The 14,954-nt window shown below is 52.2% G+C and overlaps 2 protein-coding genes across 4 annotated transcripts; one reads left to right on the top strand and one right to left on the bottom strand.

Moving 5' to 3' along the window:
* Positions 1 to 434: 434 nt before the first annotated feature.
* GNGT2 (G protein subunit gamma transducin 2) lies at positions 435 to 5,120 on the bottom strand. 3 transcript variants are annotated; one of them, XM_027517543.1, is made up of 3 exons: positions 4,724 to 5,120; positions 2,639 to 2,744; positions 435 to 2,176 (listed from the first exon to the last, which is right to left on the bottom strand). In XM_027517543.1, exons 2-3 carry the CDS (start codon positions 2,720 to 2,722, stop codon positions 2,051 to 2,053), a joined length of 210 nt encoding a protein of 69 aa, XP_027373344.1. In that variant the 5' UTR covers positions 2,723 to 2,744; positions 4,724 to 5,120; the 3' UTR covers positions 435 to 2,050. The 3 variants fall into 3 exon arrangements, with proteins under 3 accessions (XP_027373344.1, XP_027373346.1, XP_027373345.1); XM_027517545.1 differs by lacking the exon at positions 4,724 to 5,120 and adding an exon at positions 3,889 to 4,197; XM_027517544.1 differs by lacking the exon at positions 4,724 to 5,120 and adding an exon at positions 3,451 to 3,591.
* Positions 5,121 to 5,241: 121 nt separating this feature from the next.
* Positions 5,242 to 14,782, top strand: ABI3 (ABI family member 3). Its single transcript, XM_027517535.1, has 8 exons — positions 5,242 to 5,683; positions 9,775 to 9,942; positions 11,025 to 11,201; positions 12,663 to 12,748; positions 12,945 to 13,040; positions 13,200 to 13,333; positions 13,874 to 14,011; positions 14,316 to 14,782. Exons 1-8 carry the CDS (start codon positions 5,567 to 5,569, stop codon positions 14,477 to 14,479), a joined length of 1,080 nt encoding a protein of 359 aa, XP_027373336.1. The 5' UTR covers positions 5,242 to 5,566; the 3' UTR covers positions 14,480 to 14,782.
* The last annotated feature ends 172 nt before the right edge of the window (positions 14,783 to 14,954 follow it).

The raw sequence follows: 14,954 nt of genomic DNA, 5'->3' as shown, positions 1-14,954 counted from the left end.
CAAACAAGACCCTCTGATCACCTGCAACTCCACCTCTCTAGCAGCAGATCCTAAATGTCTAGGCCTTTCCCTTGACATTCCAACAACTCTGACCTCATAAGTGTTTGCATTCAAACCTTTGTTCTTTTCTTCTTCATCTTTTCTTCTGTTAATACTGTCCCTTCAGCCAGATTTATATCACCCTTTTACAACTTAATCTTGTAGGACTCAGCTTCGAACACCACCTCCCTTTTGAGGCCTTTCCTGTCCTCTGGATCTCAGGTGGCCTTGGCCCACAGTGGCCTGAAGCAGGGTTTCAGCTCCCAGCCAGAGAATGAGGTCAGGAAGTGGCCGTGAGAGCGCTAAATCCTGGCCACTAGACCACCGGAAACCAGTGGCCAGTGACAAGGCCCTGGCCCACCAGCTGTGTAGAAATGAATTTCCACATAGAGATGGAAAGTAGTGAAACAGTCAGTGTTTATTAGGAGGGAAAAAGAGTACAGTACATGTGGACAGACACATGATGGGCTCCGAGAGAGTCACACCACTGTGGGGGCTTCAATCACTTATGAGGCATTTCTTCCGGTTTCCTTTGGTCGGTCATATGGCTTTGCCCTGTTCTGAGTCTGTATTTGGGACATCTCAGCATCCTCCCATGTGTGTGTAGACATCTTTTAGCCAAGGTAGATTTTAGTGAAGAGGGCTATGGGTAGTTGCATCTTTTACTATGAGGTGATGCCCCCTCTCTTTCGACCTCCAAGGAGCCTTTCTATGCATGTGTAGGCTGGGAGGTCTCCTTAATTTCAAGAATGAGGAATATGTGGTCTTTTATCTCCTATCTGGGCAGGGCCCAGCCTCCTCTATCATCCTGCATTTATGGAGTTTCTGCTATTATGGAATTCCTGTCCACAGGGGAGAAACTGTTCAGCCTGGGGCCCATCTATCTCACTCTCTCCCAGCATGCAATGCAGCCACTCAGCTGGATTCTGTAGTCTTCCTATGTCCCCCTCATACTCCGCACAGACTTCTCTGTCATTGCACTGAACACATTGTATCATGAATGTCTGTCTGTGGCTTCTTTAGACAGTAATCTTCTTGCTAACAAGGCCTAGGAATTAGTCTTTCAGCTCTAAGCAGGATCCAACCTCCCTTATGCTAATCAAAGCCTGGCCTTCTGCTGCTTAAATACCTTCATCAGCTCTCTGTTGCAATGAGAATAAAAAAGAAAGTTCTTACCTGAGCTCACAGCAAAATCCTTTAGACCTGACTTCATCTTCCTCTCCAGCCCCATGTTTTACCCCTGCTGGATTTGTCCTCACCCTCCCCTCCCAACTGTCTGCAACAGTTCACTTTGACCTTGTCCAGTGCCCTGAATGTCCTCTGCTGTGTGTTCCTACACCAGCCTCGACTCCCCCTTTGCCACTGTAGCACTTACTGATTTAATTGTAACTCTGTTTTGTGTCTTCTCTGCTAGATTCCATGACAATAAGAGCCACTTGAATTTTGCTTGCTCTTTTATCCTAGCCCAACATGGAACAGACACTCAGTAATATTCAATAAATCATGACATCATGACTTTACAAGCTCTTTTTGTCACCAGGCCAATCTCAGGTTATCTAAATGACCGGGAGGAGTTCCACAGGACCAGACATGAGGTGGGGGAAAAGGGCCCCCCCAACTCCAATCCTCAACCCAGAAGCTCTGGATGGAAATGCTGGTTCCTAGGCAGACAGTGGAGGGGGAAATAGGAGGCATTTTAAGGAGGAGTAACTGTTTCCCAAGGACTGTCCGGGCTCTCAGGGAATTGCGTCCTGAGCCAGGGCGGCTCTCCTGGGAGCGGTTCCAGGTGGGGTCAGCAGTGACCCAGCAGGTGATGGAGGTAATGGAAGAGAAGAGTTCACAGTGGAACTGGGGAATGGATTCACGATGAGTGCAGCTGGGCCTCTTTACTCATCCTGTGACTAAGAGAGAGTGAACATCCACTGCTTCCCTGCACATCCCAGGGTACTTGGTTCTGGTGGGGAGAGGGCTGAGGAGGGGCAGGCATTCAGGGTGAGGGGCTCCAGCACCATCAGCTTATTATACAACCGCCTTTTTCCTTGAAGGGATTCTTGTCCTCAGGGATGCCTTTAAGAAGAGGGTCGTTTCCTGCTTCAGCCTCCACATAATCCTTGATTTCCTTTCCTGTTTTGGAAATCTGGGAGAAAGCAGAGTGTGGTTCTAGCCCTTTTCTCTTGCTCAGGATTCATGATTTGCTCAGTCCCCCAAAAACAGGTTTCTGGGCAGGGTGGGAGTAGAGACAGGAGAGAAGAAAGATGAGAGGCACAGCCAGGTGTGAGAGGAGTATGAGTTCCTTGACCAGAACCAGAAAGCCTGATTCTTACTTGTGAGGGATATTTGGCCAGGCCCAGTCCAGGGACTGAATTGGACACACCAAGCCCTCCAGGCTCTGGGGTTATCTCTTGTGCACCTTTGTAGGAACAAACTTTGCCTCCTCCCACCTCCCAGCCCATTCCAGAGGCACCTCTTGCTCTTTCTACTGCCCTGGAAAGGTCCCACCACCCTGCTGTTCATCACACCTTCCATCACACTGTCCTGTCTCCATGAGGACCAGAAAGGGATAGAGAAGAGGCAGCAGGGAGTGAAAGAGGAGGCTCACCAGAGCTCTTGGGTTCTTCACTTCCTTCTTCAGCTGCTCTACCTCCATCTTTAAGAGTTCCTTCTCGCTGAGCTCTTGGGCCATCCTGTCCTGGAGAGACCAGGCCCTGGAAAGCATCCACAGCCAGGACTTTAAATCCCCTGGTCACCCCCAGCTCCTCCTCTGTACTCTCCATACCTCAGCTTCTAACCTCGTCCCTGCTCACCATACATTCTCATCGCTCACCAAGGATTCACTGCAGCCCCTGCCCCTACCCTACTGTGAGCTAGGCTCAGGAGGAGAGGATGGGGCAGGCACACACAGTCTTTGCCCTTAGATAAGATCTGTCTATGGAGAAAATGGGGATCAGAGCATGGAGAAGGGAGAGAAGAGCAGTTTCTTTCAGTGAGACAGATTTGGGAAGCAAAGTTATTGTTGCACCAACACAGGTAGCTCATTAGGCAGTTTTCAGGAAAATTCAGGTCCTGCCAGAAGAAAGACTACCCTAGTGATTAAGAGAAAGGCTCTGGAGTCTTCCAGACTCCAGTTCCGATTGTGACTTGGCAGCTTCCAAGCTGGTGCGCATCCTCCTTCAACCTTTGTTTCCCCATCTGCAAAACGGCATAATAATGGTACCTACCTTATATGATTATTGTGAGGATTAAGAAAATAATATCTGTAAAATATTTTAACACACTGCCTGGCATATAATAAACACAATGTGTTCATCATCATTATCACTACCACAGGGTTATCAGGAAGGCCCGCCTGGTTTCTAACCTCAATAATTCTAAGACTAGATCCCAGTCCAGTGCAACCTCAGCCCCTCTCACCTGCCAAGCAAGAGCGTGCACTTCAAGACCCAGATGAAGGCGTTTGAGCCTCCTAGCTCCTTATCAGCTGAAAGTCTTTAGACAAAGCAGATGGTCTGGAAGCCCAAATCTCTGATGCCTAAGCTGATCATAGGCTCAAGGTTCTAAACTCATCCAGCAGCTTGAGCCTTCCAGACTACCACCACTGCAGGCAACCTGTCTCGCCCCCCGCAATCAGCCCCTCTCCTATAGTGACCCCTCTGGCTTAGAGCCCCTTTCCCCATTCTTACCCTCCAGCCCTGCCTGCTCCCCTTCCCCAGTCTTCTCTCCCAAGCCCCCTCCTCCCCTACGTCTGAGCCTGCTCTGAGGCTATTTCCAATGAGGCAAGTCCTACACCACCTCCCAACTTCCCTCATCCAAGAAGCCTCTGTGTCCCTCACTCAAGCCCCACCATCTCACCTTACAAGGTTCTCCGAGCTCAAATTTCATTCACTCGTTCCATGAAAATGTACTCAGGATGCTATGCCCATCAGCTAGGGGCCATGGCCACTGCCAGCACCCACGTCCATGCTTCTTTGTCTCCATGCCTCCCTCTAAGCCCGGCACACGTGTCTCCCTCAGCAGTCCCTGAGCACAGGGCTCACATCCTGATCTCTCTCTTGGTCTCCTCCAGGACCACCCAAGGGCTATGTCATTTAACAGTCACTGAGCTTCTGCTCCGGAGAAGGCAATGGCACCCCACTCCAGTACTTTTGCCTAGAAAATCCCATGGACGGAGGAGGAGCCTGGTAGGCTGCTGTCCATGGGGTCACGAAGAGTCAGACACGACTGAGCGACTTAACTTTCACTTTTCATTTTGATGCATTGGAGAAGGAAATGGCAACCCACTCCAGTGTTCTTGCCTGGAGAATCCCAGGGACGGGGGAGCCTGGTGGGCTGCCGTCTATGGGGTCGCACAGAGTCGGACACGACTCAAGCGACTTAGCAGCAGCAGCAGTAGAGCTTCTGCTCAGCCTGACGCCTGTCCAGTGAGTGACAAGGGACCCTCTCAAGGAGCAGATATTAAGGGACCAGTGTGGTCAGTGAGGGATTCTTTTTTTTTTTTCCTGACTTTAGAATGACAGACTCCCCAGTAATAGGGGCAGGGAGGAGGCCCAGAGTCCCTCCTAAATTCCCTTACTCCAGAAATCAATTCCCATTGACAGCTCTGAGCTCTAAGAGTTTGAGATCAGGACAGGACCCCGGACATCATCCAGTCTGAGTCTCTAGTGAATTCAGGAAATGCAGCACATACCTCCTGAAGCAGGCTTGATGCTCTGGCCACTGCTGCTTCCTACGACTGACGTGTTAATCTGGAATTTAAACCTGGTGCTTCTCAAAGCCAAGTCCTTCCTGTTGTCTAATCTGAGTCCCTTATGCTCCACTTGGTCAATTTCATCTTGTCCTGCCTCCACCAGGCCCAGAGCATGTACATACACCAGATCTTCATTGCAGGTAACCCTTCGGAGACTTGATAACACTTCTCAGGGGACCTCTGGTTGTATCTTCTCAGTGTCCTGCCTGGTCCCTCTGGCTGCTGCATCGGCTGTTTTCCATTGTTGTGGCACCACCGCCCTATGGGCCCCCAGCATGACCCGTCTCCATATCCTCTCCACCCTCCAGTCCCCTGTCTCTTGGTGACTCATCCCGAGCTTCCCAAGGAAGCCCCCACCCTCTGCCCTTTCCTCCCCTTCCATGAGTGGAAAATCCATCTCCACCTCCCAGAGCAGGCCAGCCCCCTTCCTCCTGTCTCCCATCCCAGCCCCCGCCGCAGCTTCCTCTCCAGGCCCAGGGAGCAATCACAGCCGCCCCGACCTTGGCTTCCTCTGCTAGGAGGGATTGGGGGGCTGGGCCCCCAAAGGAGCCCCCCCTTTTCTCCCTTCCTCTGGGCAGGGGACAAAGTGGCACAGGCCCAGGGAGTGGGGACTAACTTCCTCTTGTCCCCGCATAGCATGCCTGCCCCTTGCTAGCAGGTTTGGGTCTCACGCAGAGGAAACCAAAAGCAGTGAGAGGGAGGGAAGGCAGAGCGACCAATCAAGGGCAGAGTGAGGTGCAAAACCGGCAGGCTCCCCGGGGAGCCGGGCAGAGGCCAGGGGCCATGGCGGAGCTACAGCAACTGCAGGAGTTTGAGATCCCCACGGGCCGGGAGGCCCTGAGGGGCAACCACAGCTCCCTGCTGCGAGTCGCAGACTACTGCGAGGACAACTACGTGCAGGTAAGCAGAGCGGGTGCAGGCCTGGCACCCCAGCCCCTCCAGGGGCCCAGAGCCCATCCTGACAGGTGCTTGGCCTGGGCGTTGGCTGAGCTATCCTCCCACTCCAGGCTGGTTTCATCCCAGACCCTTAAATTCTCATGCTGACGTGTGCTCCCAGGCCCTCCTGTACTCCTCTTTCCCAGAGCCTCAGAGATGCCCAGGGAAGGCAGTGCTACCCCGTCCTGCTATAGGCCTCCCCGCAGGCTCCTCTCCTTCCGAACGTCCCACTCAGATCCAGAGGTCTAAAGACTTGTCCTCACACAGCTGTTGGTGCCATCATTCCATGTTCACGCTGGCTCTAGGTGAGACTTCAGAAGAACTTCCCAAACATTGTCTTGAACTTGAGATGGACGAGAGAAAACTCTGTCCCTGATAGCTGAGGGAGAGTTGAGAGATGTCACCCTATGTTGGGTTAAAGAGATGGAGTTTGACTCAGAGGCAGGGGGATGGACAATATGACTGCATGCAGCAGACTACCAGCAAAATGCAAGGAGAGTGGCATTTTAAAACAGTTTTCTAAATTGGGGTGTTGTCCTCGGACGGAGAGTAGGTGCTTGGATGAACAGAAAAGGACAGCCTTCATAACAGCCTTGTGAGACAATATCATTATTCCCGTTTCATAGATGAAGGGACAGCAGTTCAGGGAGGCAAGGTGACTTGTCCAAGGTCACATCGCTTGGCAATGGCAGACCTGGGCATCAGCCTAGCCTTGACTTCTGAAGCTGAACCCTCTCCTCTCTGCCTTTCCCTCCCTGACATGCTGTATGATTTTAAGACAGTTTATTTGCACTGGGACCTCCCAGCTCCGTAGGAGTGAGTGTTTAAAAAAAAATAAAAATAAAAGGAGAAAATGCTTATGAGAAAATGGCAGATTAAAGAAAGGTCATGGCAACAGCAGTTAAAGTGCTTTGCATCTGAACTGCCTTCATTGCCCTCTTCAGTCCTCACCCCAGTCTGTGAGGTGAGGACCACTCCCACTTCACAACCAGGAGGCTGAGCTTCTGAAAAGTTAACTTACGTTCCCAGGGTCTCCAAGCTAATAGTAGAACCTGGATTTGAACAAGCAACTTTGACTCCAGAGCATTCCCCCCCAGATCTCTAGTTGAAAATGCTACTCCCACTGTAGATCCTGAGTGACTGTGGGTACTGAAACTGAGCTGGAATGTGGCTTGTGAACTAGCTGCATTCCCCTAGCACTGGAAGGCAAGCTCCTCCTATGGACTAGGATGGAGGCCCTCTTTCCCATTCTTGTTTAATAACTTCTGCACATCTCAAAGCATTTCTGGATGGGTTCTCATTTGCACATATGGGGTGCACACAGAATTTGAGGTCAGAAAGACCTGAGTCCAGTGTCCAGCTCCCGGACATGGGGCAAGTTTCCCTTGTGATTCTTATACCTTTTATCACAGTGGTCACATGGGTTAAACGTAATAATGTATTAGCACATTTAGCCCAGTGTTTCTCCCTCAAGAAGGGCAGGATAAATGGCAGCTGTTACTATCATCATCACCTTTCATCAGATGGATGAAAGACAAATATAGATATTCAAAGTTAATTCTACTGAGGTGAAGCAGCCCTTGCAAAAACCCTCAGGGCCTCAGAAGCCCTGACCCAGGTCAGAATCCTTGGATTTCAGCTTCCTTCATGCAGAACACTACTAGACCACAGAACTAGTTACCTTCCCTGGCTCCTCTGAGGATTTTCTGAGGAGCAAATGCCTAGGAAGGATTTGGATGACTTCTCAAAACTGGTCTTAAATAAGACCTGGTTCCCACGATCTCCCCTCCTTCCTCACACCGCCCCCTCCATCTCAAGCAGGTGTCAGGAAGCCCTTGGGGAATGGGGGAGGACAAGCTAGGGTCAACTGCAGAGTTCTCTGTCAGGGTCCATTGAGTTTGTAGACAGGGTAATTTGCATGATGAATAAGCAGTCAGCCATGAAGATGGATCCCAGACCTTTGTTTCTCTAGACCTGACTTTGGGTTAAGACCAAAGCCAGGAGTCGGTAGGCATCCAGGCTCTGTCCTCCCCAGAGCTGGGCCCAAGCAGACATGTTTCCTGTTTGGACTGACAGGAAAAATCCAGTGATGAATTCCACATGCCAGTCCAGGGAGGGGTGAGTACAAGAGAGGCCAGCTAATACAGAGTAGTCACTGCTCCATTCTGGGCCTTCATTTCCTCATCTACTCAAGGACAGTCTTGAACTACAATTAGACCTGTTGTTCTTTCTGGGTTGATCTCTTTGCCTTTTCAAGGCACTCAGTTATGTATGTTGATGATATGTAAATTGGATGCAAATAAGCAGTTCTTAGCCTCTTTGGAACAGAAAGGCATGGAGAAGCACCTGAGGGGAGAAGGTTCTGGGCCCACCCTTTGGTTCAAGTTTCATTGGGGCTACACTAGATGCTCCCAGGTCTCTTTGAGCACCCTGCTTAGATAGGTTCTAGGTCTGTTCTCCACTATGGGCCTCGAGGATCAACTGAAGGCCCTTAACAAGGAGATCTCAGGGTGCAGCCTTACTGATTAGTCTGCTGGCCTCTCCCCAGACTTGCCCTGGATTGGCCCCTACCCTCGTGTCCCAACCTGAGATGAGGAAGCTGCCTGGGGAACCAAATGACTAGAGAAGTAAACCCTCTTCAGTCTTCAGACACTCCCTGCCCACCCCACCACCACTGCCTGGAAGTGTGGCCCTAGCCAGCACCGGGCACAGTGCCTGGCAGGCAGTAGGAACATGGCCAGCAAGTGTTTGGGTTTGCATTCAACCCACTGATTAATTCACAAATGCATATTCATCAAGTTTCATCTGTATGTTGGGCACTAACTATTCCAGGATAGGATACAGAATAAAACAGATGAGCTCCCTTCCCTCTTAGGGCTTACATTCTAGTGTATGTGGATGTGTGTGTGTGTGTGTGTGTGTGTGTGTGTGTATGGGGGGATAGATAATGAAGTACATAGATAAAAAATTTCAGATGGTACTAAGTTCTATGAAGAAAACAGTAAATCTAATACAGAGTCAATACAGAGGTGGGCTAGGGGAGATCTTGGGGTGATCGGGCAAGTATCTCTGAAGACCTGAAGTACAACAAGTGCAAAAGTCCTGAGGTACAAGCAATCTCAGCTTGATCAGGAACTGAGACCCAATAGCCAATGTGGCTGGAGGACCATGAGTGAGCAGGAGAGAGGAAGGGGATGAGGGTGAGGAGAAAAACAGGAGCCAGCCTTGTGGGACCCTATACAGGCCCCGGTTATACAGGCTACACTTCTCTGGTGGCTCAGACAGTAAAGAATCTGCCTGCAATGTGGGAGGCCTGGGTTTGATCCCTGGGTCAGGAAGATTCCCTGGAGAAGGGAATGGCAACCCACTCCAGTATTCTTGCCTGGAAAATTCCACAGAGAAGCCTGGTGGGCTACAGTCCATGGGGTCACAAAGAGTTAGACACAACTGAGCAACTAACACTTTCACAATATAGGCTACAGTTAGAAGTTGCTTTATTCTACCCCTTCTGGGCTTCAGTTTCTTATCAATAAAATGGACCAAATTATTGGTTCCCAAACACCGCCTTGCAGACCAGAGCTAAGCCAGGAGCTCAGGAGTCACCTAAGGAGCTTTTAAAGGTACAGATTCATTGGCCACATGCCCAGGGGATTCTGGTTAGAAGGTCTGGGATGAGGGCCTGAGGTTGGTTGTTTGGTTTTCAAGTCCAATAATATCTTTTCCAGCCAGTGTTGACTTCCTCTTTCCTTTCTACTGTTCACCATTTACGATCCCCCCTAAAAAAATATCTTCAGGAGGGTAGTAGGGCTAATCCTCAGTGTGACTATCTGAGAAGGGTATCTTTACCTCCCCTTGGACCCAGTTCCCAGGGCTGCAGAGTCACTTTCCTAATACCCCTTGAGTCCTTCTTACCGCATCGTTCTTACAGAAACCTCCTCAAACATCTGACGGTAACCGCTTTCTCCCAACTCAGCCCCCATCTTCTTCATACCCTATCCCATCCCAGCCCACAGCCAAGGACCCAGTGGAACATGCCAGGGCTGTGTGTATTTCAGGCCACGGACAAGCGAAAAGCACTGGAGGAGACCATGGCTTTCACCACCCAGGCCCTGGCCAGCGTGGCCTACCAGGTGGGCAATCTGGCTGGACACACCCTGCGGATGCTGGATCTTCAGGCGGCTGCCCTGAGGCAGGTGGAAGCCCGCGTGAGCACACTGGGCCAGGTAAAAGCTGGGGGAAAGCTGCTCGCCTCAGCCCCTAACTCTTCAGCCCCACCCGGACATCTTCTGCAGCAAAAGTTCTTTCCTGCCTTCCTCTACATCCAAACACCCACCTCTGTCCCAGAAAGTTGGCACTTGCCAAGCTTTTTGAGCTTCCATGTGTCTCAGGGGTGGGCCTTGCTGTCCCCTTCTGACCAGGAACTCCCTGATGGCAGAACTCTTTCTGAATTCCTTCCTACACGATAGAAAGCAGGCTCTCCCCTCCACAGTGGCTACATAGCACAGAAAAGAGGCAAATGTACCCTGTTTTCATCTAAACACAGGCGGTGACTTTATAAATATCCCAAAGTCAGACTGCTTGCTTGGCAAGGTCATTCTCAGCCCTGGAAGCGCTGCCACCACCACACAGCGTCCCACCCCATCTCGCATATACACCCTCCTCCTTCCTTCCTGAATCCTTGGCCGAGGAATTACCCCATAAACCACATGCATCAGCCTGGCCTGTGCATCACTCACATGTTCAGTGTGAGTGTGTCTTTTTCTCTCACCCCAGCAGATTGAAGTTCACACCCTCTCAGAGATGTAGGTTTCTCCAAAGAACATTCCAAGAGGAAGTTGATTCGCTTATATTGTCCCCCAAGGCAACCCACTCCAGTATTCTTGCCTGGAGAATCCCAGGGACGGGGGAGCCTGGTGGGCTGCCGTCTATGGGGTCGCACAGAGCCGGACGCGACTGATGTGACTTAGCAGCAAGAGGGAGAGCTGATTCAGCCATGATTCTCAGCCACCTCCACATTGTCTCCCTCTGCTCCCAAGCTGGCCCAGCCTCCTCCCAGCACCCCTTAAGGATGCTGTGTTTTCTCTTTTCCTCTGGTTCCTGCTCAGCTAATAATAACTCTTGTTCTCTTCCACTGGAAGTTGCTCCAAAGTGGCTCCATCCTCTCCTGGCAACTCTTTACCCAAATGCTGTGTGACCTCAGGGACAAAACTCTCTCTTTCCCGGCACCTCGCTGCCTCCCATGGCCTCTCCCCCTCCCCAAAGTTTTAAGGGAAAGAGCATTGTCACCTCCAACTCTGTCACACAGATGGTGAACATGCATATGGAGAAAGTGGCCCGAAGGGAGATCGGCACCTTAGCCACTGTCCAGCGGCTGCCTCCCGGCCAGAAGATCATCGCCCCTGAGAGCCTGCCTCACCTCACGCCCTACTACAGGAGACCCCTCAACTTCAGTTGCCTGGATGACATTGGCCATGGGATCAAGGTAGAGAGAGGGGCCCCTCCTCTTTCTCCACAGCACAGCCTCTGTTTTTTTAAGGCCATACCTCATGGGGATTTTGTTTCCCCAGTCCATGCCCCATGCAGCGGAAGCACAGAGCCCTAACCACTGGACCACCAGGGAAGTGCCCCCAGCCTCTTCTGCCTCATGGCTCCCTTCGCTCTAGAGCCTCACTTCTCTTCCAGGACCATGTTCTTGTCCCACCCTGCAGCCCCTTTCCTTCCTCATTCCCTGAAGCCATCGCCCTAAGTGGCTCTGCTGCTCCCCATGGGGCCCCCTTATAGGAGAGGGGGCCCATCTTCTTCCTTTAAAATTCATCATGACCTTTCTCTTAATAACTGACCTTTACCCTTATCACAAGACCTGCTGACAATGCCACCTGGGCTCACACATACAAACTTGTGGGTACAGGATGGGTGTGTGTGTGTGTGAAGGGGAAGAGCGGAGAGGGAAGACGTCAGGGTGCATGAGAATGGTTCCCCAGCCACATGAGAACAGCAACTTCCTCTGTCTGGAGGTTTGAGGTCACTGTGCTGAACAGTCACCCAGAGTTGCTGTTGGGTGGGGAGGGCGGGGGATGTAGGCACTCAAATGAGGACATGCTGAAGACTGGCATTTTCTTCACAGCCTACCTCCTTCTGCGAGGTGAAAGAGGACACACCCTTAATCCCATTTTATCCATTCCTTGTCCCCACACGTCAACATTCCAGATTAGATTGGCTGCTCTCCTGTATCTAAACAGCCCCTTGATTTCCTTAACACAACATCTCCCTCCAAAACAGAAATCACACTCCCTCTTTCAGTCGCTAGGCCCTCTTACCAGTAAGTTCTTCCTTTTATCCAACCTAAATTCTTTATGCCTGAGTTCAAGTCCCTTTTATCTTGTCTCCAGGGGAGGATAGCAGAGGACATCATTCCTCATGTACCTATTCTTGGGGAAACTCCATCACCAACTTTAGTGCTCTCTTGCACATGAGTTCACAGCTTGTCACTTGTACTCTGTACATTCTGCTCCTCTCTGCCCTGAACTCCCCAAAGCCAGTTCCTCAGGCCCGTGAAAATGACAGGTGGGAGGTTTCTACCTCAGCCTCTACCTCCTCAGCTGTGGGCTGGAGTTGGGGTTTCTCAGAGTTAAGGCCCACAAAGCTATGCGCTCAGAGGCTTTGGGTGAGAATGGGGCTCAGCTGCTGAGGCCCTGCAAGAGGAAGTGGCCTTCAGATCCTGTCTGCCTGAGCCTATGGCAGATTTAAGGCCCGGTCTGCCAAGAGCAAGACTGAGAGGGGTGGGGTGGGAGAGCAGGCTGGGAAGTGGAAGTCGGAACTTGCTCTCCCTCCTCCCCACTCTCCCAGTTCTCATCTGCCCCTCCCCCGTTTCCTCTCTGGGATGGAGGGGCGCTGTTGCAGGCCCCTGTGGGTGTCAGCCCCCGCCCCCTGCTCCCCCCTGCAGGATCTGAGCACGCAGCTGTCGCGGACTGGGACCTTGTCTCGTAAGAGCATCAAGGCGCCTGCTACTCCCGCCTCCGCCACCCTAGGGTGAGGTCTCCCACAATCGTAACCTGCACCCCCTTCTCTCCCTCTCCTCAACCAGAAACTACTCCCCACCTCCCGTCCCTTCAAGCCAGGCGCCAAACTTCCTCCTCCGACAACTGCCTCTTCTCACCCCGAACCCCTGCTCGCCTGATGGCTTCCCCCTCGACGTCACTTCACCCCTCCTATCTTCCCACCCCAGGAGAGCACCCCGGATCCCCGAACCCGTGCAGGCCCCCGTGGTGCCCGACGGCAGACTCTCCGCCGCCTCCTCTGCCTCCTCACTGGCCTCAGCCGGGTGAGCCCCACAGGTTTTAGGTTGGGGTGGTCATGAAGGTGGATTAAGACTGCGGACCACAAGGGCGGAGCTTGTGATTGAAGGGGCGGGGTCAGCTTGGGTACTGAGTTAGGAAGTTGTCCCCCACCCTAGCAAAGCCCCTTTCTCTCTGGTCTTCAGCAGCGCCGAAGGTGTCGGTGGGGTCTCCATGACCAAGGGGCAGGCAGCCCCCCACCCCCCACCCCCACCACCTGCTGCCCCTGACTTCTTCCTGCTACCCACTTCGTTGGAGAAACTGTCTTTGCCCCCACCGGGTAAGGAGCCCTGCCTCCTCCTCCTATCTCAACGTTTGGGGTTGTCTTCTCACCTCTCGAGTGAGAAAACCTCACCTCACCTCACCCCAGTTGGATCCAACTGGGCCTATGTCAGTGAACTTTGTCCAAGGTAGGAGTGACAGGAAGAAAGCAGAGGAAGCAGGCTAACATAATTTAGCCCCTGCTTTTTACCAAGTCAAAGCTTCTCATCCATTTTCTTGCTTAAATTTGACTGCTTAGGATCTTCACACTCCCATTCAACAGATGAAGAAACTGAGCCTGTGAAGTTAAATTAAGTGACTTGCTCAAGGCTTGCCCAGCCAAGTGGCAGAGTCTGATCACCCTACACTGTTCAACATTGCTGTTTACTGAGCACCTACCACCCGCTAGAGGCACTGTGGGAGGAGCAGGATGAACAAGGGCTGCAGGCAGAGTACATCGAATGGGTAGATCCTGGGGCCCTGCTCTCCAACAGTGAAGTTTCTTGGAGTGGATGGGGTTGCCTGTGTCACACTTGCAGCCTTTCTGCTTCTCTCCCAGCCCCAGAGCTGCCCATGCCCCTTGACCTGCCCCCTCCTCCACCCCTGGATGTAGATGATCTGGAGCTGCCACCTCCACCCCCACCAGGCTTTGGGTCCGAAGAGCCCAGCTGGGTCCCTGATGCGTACTTGGAGAAAGGTACTTGAGTCCTGGGACTGAAGGGCAACAGATTGTGGGGTCAGGTTTCCCCCCAATCTTCTAGCCCAGAGCCATTCTCCCTTCCATTTGCAAAGGTGTGACCGTTATTCCCCACACACCCACACAGAAAAGCAGCTGGCCTGATATTGAGTATTAGCTCAGCTGAGGAGGAGCCCAGGGCTTGGTAGAAGGCATCTCCTGCCCAAGTCCCCATGGTGCTCTCTAGAGTTCAGGGTGTGGGCCCCAGCATCCCAGGGTGCAGCAGGAGGCACATCTCACGGCACCCTCCCCTCTCTCCCTCCAGTGGTGACACTGTACCCATACACCCGCCAGAAGGACAACGAGCTCTCCTTCTCTGAGGGCACAGTTATCTGCATCACCCGCCGCTACTCTGATGGATGGTGTGAGGGTGTCTGCTCCGAGGGGTCTGGATTCTTCCCTGGGAACTATGTGGAGCCCATCAGCTGACAGCCTGGTCTCTGCCATGCTATTCAAGCACTGCCTTGAGTGAGCCTGAGTCCCACACCAAAGCCAGCTTCACTCAAGACTGGACCAGGCTTGCACACCTCTGGGCTGTTAACTGTTGTCTGTCCCTTCCCCCCATTGCAGTGGGAGGGGGTCCTGGGAGAGGTACCCAGAAGCCTGCTAGAGACAGGAAAGAACTGGAAGCCAAGGTGTTTGGTGATCTTATCCACAGGAGACCCTTGGACCATGCAAGACAGGGTCTCCAGCTGCAAGTGCCAACTTGGAATAAAACTGGTGACCTCTTGATGATTGCCCTGCAGGGTGGGGTGCGGGGTGTGCTGAAAGATTGAAAGGTAACCCGGTTTTTAGGCTCCTGCTGACTGAGTCCCTTTGCCTGCCCTAAGCAGGAATATCTCCCATCCCTGCTTGAGCCCTCTCCATGAGACCCTTGTGCCTCTCTGTGAAGACAGGCTGCACC

Source organism: Bos indicus x Bos taurus, chromosome 19 (genome assembly GCF_003369695.1).
Source record: "Bos indicus x Bos taurus breed Angus x Brahman F1 hybrid chromosome 19, Bos_hybrid_MaternalHap_v2.0, whole genome shotgun sequence".
Taxonomy (NCBI): domain Eukaryota; kingdom Metazoa; phylum Chordata; class Mammalia; order Artiodactyla; family Bovidae; genus Bos; species Bos indicus x Bos taurus.
Note: the sequence above shows the minus strand (reverse complement) of the source record. Positions and strands in the feature narration are given on the sequence as shown.